Consider the following 14,682-nt stretch of genomic DNA (forward strand, 5'->3'; position numbering starts at 1 on the left):
ACACAAACACACACACACACACGCACACGCACACCGAGATAGCGATTAGTGTAAAGCGTCTTGTGGCTTATCAAGGGATGGACACTTTCTTCTTTTGAACCAAAGCAATTTAAAGCAAAATTAGCAGAAATGTTTCCAACCAGCTTTTTTTCCTCCTTGTCTTTCTCTGCATTGCTTTTTGAGCTGTTGGACTTTTGGGTGTGGCTCCTGCTTTTGTTGTGTGTGATTTATTTATTTTTCCTCTTTCTCAACCTGCAGGTTGTCCACTCGAGCATAGATGCGACAAAGTGTCCCTTCAACACACTTTCTGATTTATTAGTCCAAACATTTGTGGGATTTTATTTTTACAACTTGCCAAACAGGTGGAACTCCCTGTGATGGATATTTTCACCACTTTCTGCCTGCTCTTGTCATTAAAAAAAAAGAAAAAAAAAAGAAAAACCGAGCTGTCATGAAAGAGATGCTGTGAGCCAATCGGGCGCCGGTGTCTGTGGCAACAGCTCGAACCGCCATTGGACGGCGGCGGCAGGCAGGCCGCGACGTGATTGGCTGACGGAGGCTTCATTGCTTCCATGGCAACATAGCCTCCTCATAGGGGCAAACGGTGAGGAGACGCTGCCTCGGCATAATTCACTTGGGGGGGGCATTTTCCTGCTGTACTGATTGGTCCATGTTACAAGTGGTGCAATCAAGGCGGCAAGCTGTGCAATGTGTGCAAAGTGGGAGCCCGATGAGCTCCTTAGGCGAACCTCACATCTTTAAGGTGACCTCACATATCCTAACCCTGTTTGGGGTCACTTGACATGTGGTTTTAGGGTCACCTCGCGTAAAATGACTAACATTTTGGGCCACTTGACAAATCTGCAGCTGTAACACGTTTAAGGTCACCTCGAATGTACACAAAAGCTGTTTTGGGTCACCTCACGCGTATTAGTATAGCAACAATTTTGGGGTCACCTTGCATCATACATAGCGTTTTAGGGTCACCTCATACATAAAATACAGTAACATGGACGCCAACGTGTGCGCGCAACACATCGCGAGCTGCTCAAGCACAAAAACATCTCAGCATGCTTTGTGTCGCGTTGTTGTTTTCCGCCAGGGCGGAAGGGCGGGGTTAGGCGGGAGAAAAACACGCACACGCACGCAAGCAGATTAGCGGCCAGCCCCTCCCAACAGGCAACAGGCCGGCAGCGCGTGGTGCCTGTTGCCGTGGCGACCGCTGCAAGGATGCGCCGCGCTGGTTGGACGCGGCAGCGGCGTCAGCGGGATGGGCGGGGGGAGGGGAAGGTTGACGGGAGGACGCCTCGCTAGCCGCATCGTCGCCCGCAAAGGCCCCCCGAAAGCAAAAGTCCATCCGGCCCGCCGGCCGATAAGGGCAAAACCCTCGCACGGATTATCCGGATCACTCCAAACACTTTTCGCTGTTCTGCTCCACTGGCAACAACAAAAGTGAGGAGGCGGAGCCTTTCAGCACGTCTGCATGCTGTCGCTAACCAAAACAGCAGCGCTTCACCCGCCACAAAAAGTTCCTCTCATGTCAATCCATGCGAGGAGGCTTGGTGCAGGTTCTCAACTCACAAAACATACACTCACACACAAACATGCACACTCGGACACACGCACACTTTCACAAACACGCTCGCTCACTCCCACAGGTGGAAGGTCACTGTTCCTTTTTGCTCCCAAGTCAAAATATTTGCTGAACCATTCCAGTCTGGAAGTTGTTTTATTTGGAAAAGCTGCACATCTTCACGCGAGACAGGTCCGTGGTGGGAAAAAAATTCCGGACCGCTGATGTAAAAAAAAATAAAAATAAAAAAAAATTAAAAAAAGAAAACACTTTATTTGCTTAACTGCTAACACAAAGGAACAGTGAACAACACAGCACATGCACAACAAGACAAAACTGGCCAGAGGAGAAAATGCGTCCCATGGAGGCGCCAAGTGCTGACCGAGGCGATTTGCCCTCGAGGAGGAGAGCGAGCGCGCCTTTGCTTTGGCACGGCGCTCAGACCTCGTCCTGAGTGGCGCTCTCCAGCTCCTCCACATGCCGCGCCATGGAAACCACCAGCGTCTTCATCTTGGGGGGGGGGGGGGGGGTTATGGTAGGAGAAAGTGGACAGGTGGGAAATTAAAAGCAGCGGAGGGAAAGGCAGCAGGAAGCTCAATTGGGAGAACGGGATGGAAAATTGGGGTGGCGGGGGGCAAACAATATTTGCCTGTGGCTTTACGTCATCATTTGTCTTTTCTTTTTTTCAAATGAAACATTCGAATAAAAACGCTTCGCTGGCATGTCGGCGAGCAAGCCCACGTCAATTCGGCAAATATGACCTATTAGCCCGAGTTGGGCAATACGGGACGAGCCCCATTGTTGACACACGCTCAAGCTCTAACGTCGACTAAAAGCTTCATTCGCGCGTCAACGGCAGCGGGCAAACTTTAGCAATGTGCCACATTTGGCGAGACGAGCAAAGCCTGTTTGTCGACACACGGCCATGTCAACGCCAACTTGCATCCATCGAGAAGGTCGACAGCAAACAATCGTGACACCTTCTCCAAATAAGACAATACGGCAAAGCCCCTCTGTTGACACGCGGTCAAGAGATGACACGCCCACATCCCCCGCACACACAAGAAGACACCCCCGCTGGCCACTTGATTAGGTACAGCCCGTCATCAAAATGAAGCGGAATTCATTTGCTGTCAATGGCTTCCTTCCTTGGTTTGCGCAGGCCCAGCGCACAATGACAACAACATGTTTTGGTCGTCTAACAAAGCTTCCTGCACGTGCTTGTCTGTCTTTTGTTTGCGCTCCAAGAAGCCTCGACCACAGCGCCCCCTACTGGTCAATTCGAGTACTGGTTTCCCCACCAAACAAAGGCCATTGAAAAGGTAAACACCCAACGGATGGTAACGAATTGAAATCTGGGGGGAAAAAAAAATCCAGCTAATTGAGAGGATTGACAGGAAAAAAAGAAGCTATATTTGGGGGGAATTGTAGATTTTTGTGGGGTATGGTTATTGTGAGGTTAAATGTAACAAGATGAGGAAAAAAAAAACCTGATGCGATGACAGTTTGTGGGGATGAGCTCATTGTTTTTCTCCCTTTTTTTGTGGCGATGAGCTCATATGTGAGCTTCCCACAGCTGAGGTGATGTCATCATGACCAAAGATGATGTCATTGGCAATTTCAACACTGGTGGAGTAGAGAAAGCCAGCTGGCCCCAGGTATCCATTTCTACATTTTTTTTTGTTACCTCAGTCAGCACCTGCTCAACATGGCCTCTGTACTCCAGAGTCACCGGCTGCTCCTTGGGGCCCTCTGCTGACAACTTCTGGCTCGCCGAGCCCAGCACGTAACTGCAAATATTCCATATGCAGAAATAAATGGGAAGAAGAAAAAAAAAAAAATCTAACCGAAACAGCCATTTTCAATTTATATGAATACATTTCTAAGGATTTGGGATCGATTATTTGTTCATAAGTTAATGTTGTGCGGAGGGGGTGAAATGAGGGCTTTTACAAATATATTATCATTTTATATTTCTATTCATTTTTATTAATGAATATATATATATATATATATATATATATATATATATATATATATATATACGGCGTGAACGGGACGACCTTCCTGAAATAATAATAAAACGTTTCAAATGCGCCTCTTCGTGGAATTCGCCTCACTAAAACCACATGGCAAATTTGCGCCGCCCTACCTGTCGATGCGGGCTACGTTGAAGCAGAAAGTATATCTCTTGTGGTCCAAGTTCTTGGGCGTGGACATGTAGATCATCCCGAGAACTGCGTGGCATCCCGCACACACCAAATCCACAATCAGACTGGAAAACAAAAACAAACAAACAAAAAATCTAAGAAGTGCTTGACAGGTGCGACCTGGAGCCACGTCGGCCTGTGATGCAAGATGCCCTTTGACACGTTTAGCGGTCAGCAGCTCATCGCAGAAGACATTAGGTCGCACAACAGGTCGAAAAAAAATCGATATCGTGATTTGGCCCATGCAATATTTATCTGTATGCTTTTATCTGAATTTGACCAGTCAGATGCAAACATCAATGTGCATCGCCACCCAAGCGTTGGACTTTAGGGAAATGACACCTAATTAGCTAAGAACACAATTGAGTTTGCTTATTTAAAAAAGCCATTTCTTTCGCAATAATATCGCTATCGTCAATATCCATATCGCATGTTTTTCCAATATCGTGCAGCCCCCGAAGACATTTTGACAAACAAGCTCTTCCCCTGACAATTTTTGGTGTTCAGCGCACGTTTTTGGAACGTGGCAAATAAGCTGGACTACTTGAAGACAACCCACGCAAACGCGGGAAGACCCCGGCTCGAGATTCCAACCTCAGAAATGTTCGACGGAGGTGCCGACCGCCAGCCCAGCGTGCGGCATTAACATGCTCAAATGCGTCACTCATAAAACGGGATGTGACGTAGGAAGCGTCTTACCAAGGAGAACCTTTGCTGGCTTCATGCAGACGAGCGTCCTTACCGACCAGCACGTTGTTCGTGACTCCTGAAGAGCAAAACAAACAAACGAAACACGATGCCAAATGGTGACACGTACACTCGGTGCCTTTGGAAACTTTCATCATGATGCTAATGTGAATGTTGTCCTCCATCCAGGACTCTCGCGGTCGTCTTCGAAGACGTTGGGCCTCTCACCCGAGCAGGCGGCATCGGTTCATGCGACGAGGCTTGCTTTGGACGACACCAGCCTCGTTCAGTCACTCATCCCCTACTCCCGAATCGTTCATCAGTTCCATAAAGACCATGATCCGTCACCTCCGCTTTTAAAGCAATAAAAATCAACGGAGTCTTCCCCTTCCATTGGGACGGGCATGGGCTTGCATTGTGTATGGTTACAGTATGTTATTATGCTACAGCTACTGACGTGTTGGAGTTCCACAAAAGAAATGTCACAATTCATATCTCTGGGTAGCATTTTAATGAAACCTCTTCCTGAAGTCGAATCTTTTAACTTAGCAAGGCAGACGTAGAATTGGTGCTATCTTCTAACACCACAGTTAGGTTTTGTTGTTCATTTCAGGTACTCAACACTAGCTAAATTGAAATACTGTACTGTGTAAGCCATATGCCTAATGGATGGATACCTAAAATGTCTGTGGAGATAGCTACATCTTTTTTTTTTTTTAACAAAGCAACACATGATTTTTTACAGCGGAGGGTTTACAGCCAGGGCGAGAGCCTAAGTAACAGGTGGCCGACTGGCGTTCAGTGACTGATGGAGTGTACAAAATAATAAGAAAAAAAAATAGAGCAAAAAACATTATCACAGCGTTTTCTATACTATTATATCCTGTATATGACTGTTGACGAGATGTGCTACTTAATGGTTCTGTAATGTTGATTAGGGTTATAACAATAACAGATTGAAAACAAGATAGAACACATTGCGATCACTTGCTCTTACCCGAATCAAGCTCAAGTTAAGATAAATTCATTGTTACGGTGTGTGCGATAAGAAAATCACAATACTGTAATACTACTTGCGTTATTTAAAATGTAATTATTTATTTGTTGTCATGTAGTAAAAACAACTTGGTGGGTGACTGGCATTTCAGACAAATATAAGTAACAGTTTCATCATCTATGACTAATGATTATTTCAAAGTGGGCTTCTTATGTGTGTGAACTTTTGTCATGACCCCTCGTTCCAAAATCACATCTGCGCCCCTGTCCCCTGATGAGGTTCTTTAGGAAACGATGAAGGCTCCACAATATAAAATCGAACAGAAAGCGTGAATGGTCGTGAACATTCGAGTCAAGTCAGTTACGAGGAGAAAGCAACTTACGCTTCAGCTGAATGTGAGTTTGTCCGTCTTGGTTGCTGTCCCACGACATGGAGTCCCCGACGGGCAACTTGCACTTGGCGCAGAAAAACACCACCGGACCGTCTTCGTCGTCTTCGTCGTCGTCCTCCGCCGCAGTGGGACGAAACAACTTCTCTTTGACGCCGCTGGAGTCCAGGCTAAAGCTTTCCAACGTCCTGTTGACACTTTCCACACCGGTCGTGGGATGCCATGTCGCCATTTTTGCGTCAGTTTGAATTTTCGCGTCACCAGTATAAGGAGAGCAGGAAACGAGATAATTCACCACCTTTTACTTACCATCTCGGTTTAGCGCGACGGCCTAGGCACAAACTGTTGATTTCATCCTCAAATGTAATTTAAAAACAACGGACGGAAGAACGTCAGAACCCCATGACATCTTTTTTAGCATCCGTTTTCAAATGGCTCCTTTCCAGGTGAACTGATTATCGCTACGTCGTGTAAGGTTAACATTCTTGATTTGTGTTTCGTCTTTGTATTGCACAGTTCCAAGAGGCGAAACTATAAAAGTCGATTTGTTTGTTTTAAATTATTTATACGCAGTACTGTTTTACAGCTAAACTACTGATAGCAATTTTAGTGAAACATTACTTTGTTGAATAAATGAAAATACGAGAGAACAAAAAAAACGGAAATAACAAACCACGGATCTTCTTCTTATTATTGTTATTAATAAAGATAAACCTGACGTGAAGCGAAAACTGAGTTAAAAGTTATCATCCCAAACAGTATTGGTGAATGTATAATCTTGAAAAAAATCAAAACATTTGTAATTTTCCGAAAAAGGCGGATCCTGTTGCCTGATTGGGTAACAAGGCGGAAATTTTGAAAAACTATTCAGGAAATGTTTCGCGCAAATGTCAGCGGCGCGAAAATGGAAAGCAAGACAGTGCTGTTGTTGACAATCGCTCGACACAAACAAGTTGATGCTTGACTTTTTTTGGCCATGTGTGAAAAGATGCAGAAGGTAACGACGCGCTTTGCAGTCATCACTCGTTGCATTGGTTGGCGTGCTCATGCCGCGACTTTGTCCAGGTGAACCGCTGGCTGGCGGCGGCGTTGGGCGACGAGGCAGTTCCTGAGTTCGAGGTGACTGCGAGGACGGTGGACATTTTGGATCAACTTGCCCAGTCCAGCGAGGCTCGATGCCGACACGCCCGCCTACTCGCCGAAGACCGAAGACAAAAGGCGACCGAGTACCAGGCCGACGGTGAGGCAAAAGCTACAGCAGCGGCACCTTGATTTAGGTCGACCAGGCTTGGAACTTGTTTATCAAATTAATGTCTATATAAATATGTATCTGACCGGCAGTTGTGTATTCATTTTGTGTTTGACTGGCCCATTCATGTTTGAAAGTCAGGGAGCATTTCACTACCTTAATGACTTCAGACATGAACGTAGATTGCATTCTTTAACCCCGAAAATATTGTGCTATGATATTGAGAAGTTATGAGCACTTATCACCCACTCCTGACCACAGGTGTCTAATCCAGGTCCAGAAAGTCAAAAGCCAGCCACAGTTAGGTTTCAACCACTGGTAGTCGGAGCTCATTTACCTCCTGGTTGAGTTGAAGCATCTATTTTGAAATCAAAACTGTGTCAGGCTTTGACTTTCTGGACCAGGATTTGACACACATTTATATTGAAGGTGAGGTTGAGGTGTTAAATTTGACGGTGCTGGTCTTCCTCCAGGTGCTCACCTTCAGGACGTTCTGCTCCAAGGTTTGGGCGTGTCCTTCGCCAGCCTGCCCAAGTCCTGCGTGGAGTATTTGGCTTCTTTGGTGGACAACGCGGCGGTTCTGGTGGTCAGAGACACATCGCTCAGCAGGTATGCTATGTGGCTACGTTAGTGCGCTAACCTTAGCTGCTCCACAAATGGAGATCTCCGAATGATGAATATGCTATACTTTCTTGGCATTCATAACCTCTCACGTCAATGTTTTTGTTTGCGAAATCCTGGTGGCGGTTGTGTTACGTTCCTCAGTTTGATGCCGGCGCTGAACCGGTTGACTGGCGAGCTCCTGGAGGCAGAGAAGTCCCAGACCCAGTTGGACCGGGAGCTCCTCAACCTCAGGAAGAAGCTAAGCACCGTCTTGGTGCTCAGGGGACAGCTGCAAGCGTAAGCAAACTCTTCTTCACGTTGCCAAACAGGAACTTCTTCTGAGAAAATAGGACTTTTTTTTCCTTACGTTTTTTGCTTGAAAAACGTGCAACATTTTTCTTTGAATATCGATGACTTCATTCTGCAAAAATTAGGCATTTTTTCCCCTCTAAATTGTACAACTTTATTCCCTCAAAATATGCAGCATTTTATCCCTAATATTGCAACCTTTTTTTTCTTAGAAAATTGGATTTTTCTTTTCAAAAGTATTTCCTTGAAATAATTCCTTTTTTAGTTTTGGTCTAAATCTGTCTTCCAAGATACTTTTCCCCCTAGAAAGTATCCAAATTTGTGTGCGTGTGTCCTCTGCAGCGACATGAGCAAAACGTGTCATGCCCAAATGGTGGAGAGCGCCAAAGCCGAGGAGCATCTGCTCAACATGGACTTTGTCAAAGCCAAGGCCAAAGAAATCCAGAGCAGACGGGAGGCGCAAGAGGTAGGAAAGCTTGCAATACAAAAAAAAAAAAAAAAAACCCACAAGACAGGATTTTTTTGGGTCTGTCTGAATGATAAAAAAAAAAGCCAGTGTTGTTTCCTAATTGTTGTTTGACTTGGTCAGGCTCAGCTGGCTTCCAGGAACATGAAGGAGTCGCTCAGCCATCATGCCTTAGTGGGACTCTCAGAGGTGAGAGCGCAAGCGACAACATCCAACCGTGCAGACTCTCACTTCCTGTTGTATTGCTCCAAACAGGAAGTGAACGTGCTCAAAACACAAATCGGGTCCCTGAAGAAGAAACTGGAGCCTTTCATGGACCTCAGCGCGGTTTGTTTGCCTTTGGCTTACGGCCACTTGCTGTTTGAATCCAAACCACGTTCCGGCTCATTTGACTTGAATTTCATGTGCTCTAAATATTTTCTCCCTCCGCAGAGCCCATCTCTCGCTCGAGTCAAAATCGAAGAGGCTAAAAGGGAACTGGTAAGCGTGTTGTGGCCACAAGAATTTTTCCGGTTACGAGCCGTCACCCGCTCGATTCAACTTTTTTTTTTGGGGGGGGGGGGGGGGGTTATTTGAACCAAAATATGGGCTCAAATTAATATGAAAAATGTTTCTTCCTTTTACCTTTTCTGGCCTTTTGTAGGCGGCGCTCGACTCCCAGCTGGAGATGCACGTGGACTTCAAGCAATGCTGAGAAATGAGACCTGAAGGAATGTTCATGTTCCACATTTCACAAATCATGTCAAATGGGACGAAGTGTTACAAGTCACTCGGTGCAGCGTTGACAAGGCACAACAAGCCAAATTTGGCTCAGCAACAAATATGGACACATTCATACTTTGGACTTCAGGTGCATTGGAAACTAATTTCAGAGAGGATGAGGAAAAACATGAGCAAAAAATGATTATCTTCCTCTTGAGATGATTGTACAATAAAGACCTGGTTGACTGGCAAACTTTTTTCTTTTTTTTTTTCTTCACAATCGCGATTAAACACGAGGGGCAGTCATTTGGCTGATTAAATACACGAGGAGTTAATTGTGTTTGATGTTTCGTTTGACAACTTCACGTGGTCGTGGGCTCAACGTTTCTCATTTTGATGAAAATGCAGTTACGGTTAAGAAATGCTTAAGGACATTTGGCTTCCGTGGACACGACCGCCTTGCGTGATCTGAAAAAATACGGCGCCTGGGAGGAGGACGCAACGTACGCCAGCGAGAGGGCGGAGACGATGGAGCGCAGGGAGTTGATCGTTCAGGAAATATGGATGAATGCCTGTCTGAACGGAGGCCATCTTGCTTGAGGGCAGGAATGTCACTTATTGCCAAGATCGAATATTTTTACACTTGCAAAAAAAACCCTCTTTCACACAGATCCCACAAAATTGTCAGCTACTTTTTACTCAAAATTGAAAAATACAAATCGGGAATGTTCCTTTAAATCCCTCTGGTTGTCCGAAAACTTCCTGCGCAAAGATTTTCTCGGCCACGCAAAGAGAGGAAAGTTGCTGGCCGCATCCTTGCGTGTAAACACTGGACCAAGGTCAACACTTGTACTCCACGTTCAAGTTGACAATGCAGGGAGCACATCATCAAATAAAAGCAGTTTATTAAATCGGACCATGAGTGAGACAGCATCGTGGGTGGGATGTTGTTGGGTTTTCCATTGCGAGGGAGACGGGCGAGAAAACATTCGGGGAAGTGAAAACCGTTACCTGGGTCCCCATTTAATGTTGGTCAGGCCTTGAAATTGTCTTTTGAGGGCCTGCCGGTCGGACCACTCCGAGTCCATGTAGCTGTCGTCGTCCGCCTCCTCTAATTTCTAAAACCAACAACAAACACGGACAGTCAACACAACTTGTTCAAAGACGTTCATTTCAGACATCAAAGTAGTAGATCCAACGGAAAAGGAAAACAGTGTCATTTTGTGTCCATTTGAGATTGTTTTGAGCCACTTGACTGACCTTGAGCTCCTCCTGCCTCCTGTAGTAATGCAGCATCATCTGCTTGTGCTGCTCATTGGTGACCAGCGGTTCCCTCGCTGGCGCCCCCTGTCCTTTCTGCAGGGTCACAGCAGCACTACGTCTTCAGAAAATGTCCCCACACCACAGCCACAGAATCGAGATTGAACGTACACTTATCAAAGTCAGATTGAAACAGACAGTTTCGGGGAGCCGTCCTGTCTTTAATAAGATCCTGCTGACTCTGCCCCCTCTACTGCGGGATGTGGTGCGCAAAGCTCATTTGAAATCTTCTTTGCTTTCCATGCAACAGGGCGGAGATGTGAGAGTCGGGTGTTAAAGTGTGCCAGTGCAGAATTAAATGCTTGCTGTTAGCAGTCATCGCCCCTTAAATTGTAATTCTCAGTGGACCTAGAACAGAACTCTGTGGAACGCCACTCGGCGTGTCTGAAGCTCGTTTGTGAATCAAATTTTGCCACACACACACATACATACATACAAAAAAAGTTTTGACGTGCTCATGGCTTTGTGCGGTCTCACCTTCTGGATTTTGACCACCAGCTTGGTTTTGTCGTTCTTGCCGATGTAGTCCTGCAGCTTCTTGCCCCTCTGCATCTCCTTGGCGGCCCACCACAGCTGGCACTCGGACTCCTCCAGGACCTGCAGCGACGCCTGAGGGGAGAGGAGGCGTGGACTGAACTCAAGCGTGGGTCTGGATGATTTGGCTTTCATATAAAATGCGTGTTTTCCCAAAATCAGATTTCCGATTTGAATGGCTTTTTTTCCTCTACCAAATTGAGCAAATAGCAAACGACAATATTATTTGAATCAAATTTTGCTTTTCAAATCAAAGTAAGGTGGTGTCATTGATTTATTTTTTATTTCATTTATTTATCAAATTATTCACTTGATCATTGCAGTCAGGATTAATCCCACAAAAAAAGTTGGGAGCAAAATTTCCGCTTTGAAACTTGGCAGTGACCAGCCGCTAACGTCAGCTCAGCCAATTCCACACCCTCATTCGCTGCCACCCATGTCACTCACCAGGCCAGGCCAGACCAGGGCAGAAAGTCACACACTCAAAGTCACAGATATCGCAGTGTGGAGCATGAGGGTGGCGACCCCAAATGGACAAATAAAATACCTAGACCTGACATGCGCAATTTGTTGTTTGATCATGCAAAATCCAACTGCATCCAATTACTCAATTAATCGTTGAGAAAATGGGTCAAATAATCGATTCCCAAAATATCTCCTCTCCCTGTTGGTCTCACCTGCGTCCCCGACAGGTCCTCGCGGTCCTCCAACTCCATGCGGACGGGGTCGTGAGGAGGCAGGCCCATGGGGTACACGATCATGACGGCACCCCGCAGCTGGGCCAGGGCTTCGTTCACCATCGCCATGGTCACGCACACGTTGACCTCCGCTTGTTTCTTCCAAGAGGCAACATGCAGTTGCATTAACACGGTGGACCGTCGCGGTCGCAATTCGTGTGCAGACTTACTTTGGAGATGAGGGCCTTTGCCTCGTCCACCGTTTTAAGGAGCACGGCTTTCATTTTCTCGTTAGGAGCTGGCGCAAAGAAAACATGACACCATCGTCAGTCACACAAAGCAGTCAAAAAACAATTCATTCCCCAAAGGAAAAATGGAAATATTTTTCGCCAGGCCTGATGTGTGTGCAAAGTTTGGTGAGTTTTCGTTCACGTTTAGTCCCTCAAAAATTAGACTCTTTGCAGATAATAACAATAATAATAATTTCTACGAAAACAATAGGGAACTTGCAGCTTTCGCTGCTCGGGCCCTAACAAGTTAACTACTGCAAAAGGAAAAAAGTTTGTGCTGCTCTTTATGGTGTGGCGTGTGCCTTGGCCACCAGGAGGCAGTGGAATTTAAACATATTACATAGACGAAAAGGACAGTCACCATTAAGTGACTCAGTCTGCTGAAGTGATATTAGTTGTTTTTCCATTGAGCATGAAGAATAGATGCCTGTGACTGTCTGTCTTCGTGTGTTGTTGCACTGTTTGTGTTCAAATTGGAACATCATCAAAAATCAGATTTGGGAAAACATTCAGAGATTTTATGTGAAGGCCAAATGGCCTAGCTCTACTTTGGAGGCGTATTTTTCCCCCAAATGGTGTTCGATGTCCTGAAAGTTGAGAAGCTCAGAAATGTCCGTCTGCTCACCGTGTCCGTTGCGCCGGCCGACGTCGTCCTTCTTGAAGACGGCGCCCCCGCTGGGCACGCACTTGTCCTCCCACTCGTCCTTCAGCTTTAGGTCCACCAGCTGCTCGTCCGTCAGTCCTTGCATGTTGGGCGGCAGCGTGACGCCGTGTTCTGCTAGCTCGGCCATCTCTACAACCGGAACAAAGCGCACTTTAAAGAGACGTATAGTGAACCAGTGAATGAAATATGTTAATTTAGTTTGATCATTATTCCACTGTCATTCTTGTTTTTGTGAACGGCATTAACTGAATTGTAACTTGGGAAACAAAAAGTTATGTCACTGGCAGTGTGACTAGCTGTTTTAAGTATGTGTGTGAACATATGTGTAATTATGGAGCCTATCCCAGCTGACAATGGGCGAAAGGCAGACTGCACCCCGAACTGGTCGCCAGCCAGTCACAGGACACACACACAGACACCGTCACTGAGCGGGAATCGATTCCACAATGCCCGCATAAAAACTCAGGCGTGTGTACCACTACACCATCAGTGACATATTGTTATTTCTTCTTTTAAAAATGAATTAAATAAATGTACAAAACAAACCCCTCTTTATCCACACCCACCCGCAATAAATGAAAATCCAAGATTCAGAGACCAATTATGAAAAAGTGTTATATAATATCTAAATTCATTTCTACTATTGTGATATACTTATTTTTAACTTAAATTGTTTCTTTGACATTTCTTTTTTGTTTCTTCTTTTAATAGTGTCTTACCTGCACATATTCGGTCAACTTTAAGCCTCCCGTTGTAAATGGCGGTAATGTCGCGCAGGAGCACGTCGACGGCCTCGTGCACGCCCGTGCCGAACAGGAATTGGCTCTCGCCTCCGCGCTTCACGTGCAGAATAACCATCTTGAAAGTGAAATCTTATCTTGCTTAAAAAAAAAACCAAACAAACAGAAAAAGAAAAGAAAATCAACAATGTTGGACACGCGAAGCATGTGAGAGGCCAAGTGTCGCGGAGGAACGCAACGTAACCATGGCAACAGCCGTCGAGGGCGGGATGAAGCTTCGGGAACGAGCTAGAGAGGCTAAAGCTAAAGGCTAGGTTTGGCTTGCTAGCTCACGCCGGCTTACGATTTACCAGAAAACAAAATAGTGACATCCAAATAACTTTATAAAGCATCAGCTAAAACGTCATAAATGGCAATGCCCACGTAACGTCACCTTAATATCACGCGAAGAGAAATCACACGCCTACTGCCCGGAGACAGCTGGGATAGGCTCCAGCACGCCCGCGACCCTTGTGAGGATAAGCAGTATAGATAATGGATGGATGGGTTAAATTTCAAGTAACGTCTAATGTTAGGGGCATTACCAACAACTTTTAAAATGATTTATTAATGTCATTCTAATTTCAAGTGAGGCTATGAATTTATAGAGTGAGTTCAACTAAACATAGAAGCGGAGAAACGTTCTTTTGGAAGCTTTTTTTTAACACCACGGATGGTAAAGGTACAAAAACTGTCCACATCCACTAATGTGCAGGATCTAATTTGAAATTGAAACTGACAAACATTTTGATGACGCAATGCGCCCGCAGGTTTGGGCACTTGTTGTGATGTCACGAAGACGCAGGCACACTTTTTTTGACGCAAACTGAACAAGTACGACATTAACGTCATCGTATCACTTTTACATTCCAAAAGCGCTAAAAGGTAAAAAGGAGTTAATTGGTAATTTGTGGAAGGCTGTTCTGATGAAAACTACTATACTGGCGCTACACTCGTTGAGCGAAGCATCAGAATAGCTTTTAGCTCGTCATGAGTGGCACGAACGGCAATTCAGTCAAGCTAACTTACCTGCTGAGGTGCAAAAGACTTACGAAAAGACACACGCTCACTCAAGACATTCACGTTTGTTGACATCTGGTGACTTAGCAACTCGTGTTTGGTCAACTTGTGTTGGCGGAACACTTGCGGGTTCTTCAACGTAAAATGCGGCAGTTCAAAATAGGTGACTCAGCACTGCTGCCCTCCAGAGGCCAATGGCGGAACTGCAGATTAA

At 45.6% G+C, this 14,682-nt stretch overlaps 3 protein-coding genes across 6 annotated transcripts; 1 reads left to right on the forward strand and 2 right to left on the reverse strand.

The window, feature by feature from the left end:
* Positions 1-1,698: 1,698 nt before the first annotated feature.
* mis18a (MIS18 kinetochore protein A) lies at positions 1,699-6,146 on the reverse strand. Its single transcript, XM_086013285.1, has 5 exons — positions 5,850-6,146; positions 4,483-4,549; positions 3,726-3,848; positions 3,261-3,363; positions 1,699-2,083 (listed from the first exon to the last, which is right to left on the reverse strand). Exons 1-5 carry the CDS (start codon positions 6,085-6,087, stop codon positions 2,012-2,014), a joined length of 603 nt encoding a protein of 200 aa, XP_085869411.1. The 5' UTR covers positions 6,088-6,146; the 3' UTR covers positions 1,699-2,011.
* haus1 (HAUS augmin-like complex, subunit 1) lies at positions 5,880-9,437 on the forward strand. The gene is made up of 9 exons (XM_086013284.1): positions 5,880-6,852; positions 6,921-7,095; positions 7,578-7,713; positions 7,870-8,004; positions 8,359-8,482; positions 8,606-8,671; positions 8,738-8,809; positions 8,915-8,962; positions 9,126-9,437. The coding sequence occupies exons 1-9, from the start codon at positions 6,832-6,834 to the stop codon at positions 9,174-9,176; spliced, it is 828 nt and encodes a 275-aa protein (XP_085869410.1). The 5' UTR covers positions 5,880-6,831; the 3' UTR covers positions 9,177-9,437.
* Positions 9,438-10,072: 635 nt separating this feature from the next.
* Positions 10,073-14,643, reverse strand: cfap298 (cilia and flagella associated protein 298). Of its 4 annotated transcripts, none has more exons than XM_086012629.1 (8): positions 14,501-14,643; positions 13,389-13,550; positions 12,631-12,798; positions 11,946-12,013; positions 11,716-11,874; positions 10,982-11,113; positions 10,445-10,540; positions 10,073-10,302 (listed from the first exon to the last, which is right to left on the reverse strand). In XM_086012629.1, exons 2-8 carry the CDS (start codon positions 13,525-13,527, stop codon positions 10,192-10,194), a joined length of 873 nt encoding a protein of 290 aa, XP_085868755.1. In that variant the 5' UTR covers positions 13,528-13,550; positions 14,501-14,643; the 3' UTR covers positions 10,073-10,191. The 4 variants fall into 4 exon arrangements, with proteins under 4 accessions (XP_085868755.1, XP_085868754.1, XP_085868756.1 ...); XM_086012628.1 differs by having other exon boundaries at positions 14,478-14,623; XM_086012630.1 differs by having other exon boundaries at positions 13,389-13,546; positions 14,478-14,611.
* Between the last annotated feature and the right edge of the window lie 39 nt (positions 14,644-14,682).

The sequence above is a fragment of the Filicampus tigris genome, chromosome 17, assembly GCF_054856515.1.
Source record: "Filicampus tigris isolate MCC_2025a chromosome 17, RoL_Ftig_1.0, whole genome shotgun sequence".
NCBI lineage: Eukaryota > Metazoa > Chordata > Actinopteri > Syngnathiformes > Syngnathidae > Filicampus > Filicampus tigris.

Excerpts from the sequence above, each read along its gene's own strand:
- mis18a (XM_086013285.1), bottom strand. The coding sequence starts at position 6,087 with ATGGCGACATGGCATCCCACGACCGGTGTGGAAAGTGTCAACAGGACG. Across the intron at positions 4,550-5,849 it reads AACTCACATTCAGCTGAAGC|GAGTCACGAACAACGTGCTG; the intron begins GTAAGTTGCTTT and ends TTTGCTCTTCAG. Across the intron at positions 3,364-3,725 it reads AACGTAGCCCGCATCGACAG|TTACGTGCTGGGCTCGGCGA; the intron begins GTAGGGCGGCGC and ends GAATATTTGCAG.
- haus1 (XM_086013284.1), top strand. The coding sequence starts at position 6,832 with ATGTGTGAAAAGATGCAGAAG. Across the intron at positions 8,005-8,358 it reads CTCAGGGGACAGCTGCAAGC|CGACATGAGCAAAACGTGTC; the intron begins GTAAGCAAACTC and ends TGTCCTCTGCAG. Across the intron at positions 8,483-8,605 it reads GCAGACGGGAGGCGCAAGAG|GCTCAGCTGGCTTCCAGGAA; the intron begins GTAGGAAAGCTT and ends TGACTTGGTCAG.
- cfap298 (XM_086012629.1), bottom strand. The coding sequence starts at position 13,527 with ATGGTTATTCTGCACGTGAAGCGCGGAGGCGAGAGCCAATTCCTGTTC. Across the intron at positions 11,875-11,945 it reads CAAAGGCCCTCATCTCCAAA|AAACAAGCGGAGGTCAACGT; the intron begins GTAAGTCTGCAC and ends GCCTCTTGGAAG. Across the intron at positions 10,541-10,981 it reads TGGTGGTCAAAATCCAGAAG|AAAGGACAGGGGGCGCCAGC; the intron begins GTGAGACCGCAC and ends GTGACCCTGCAG.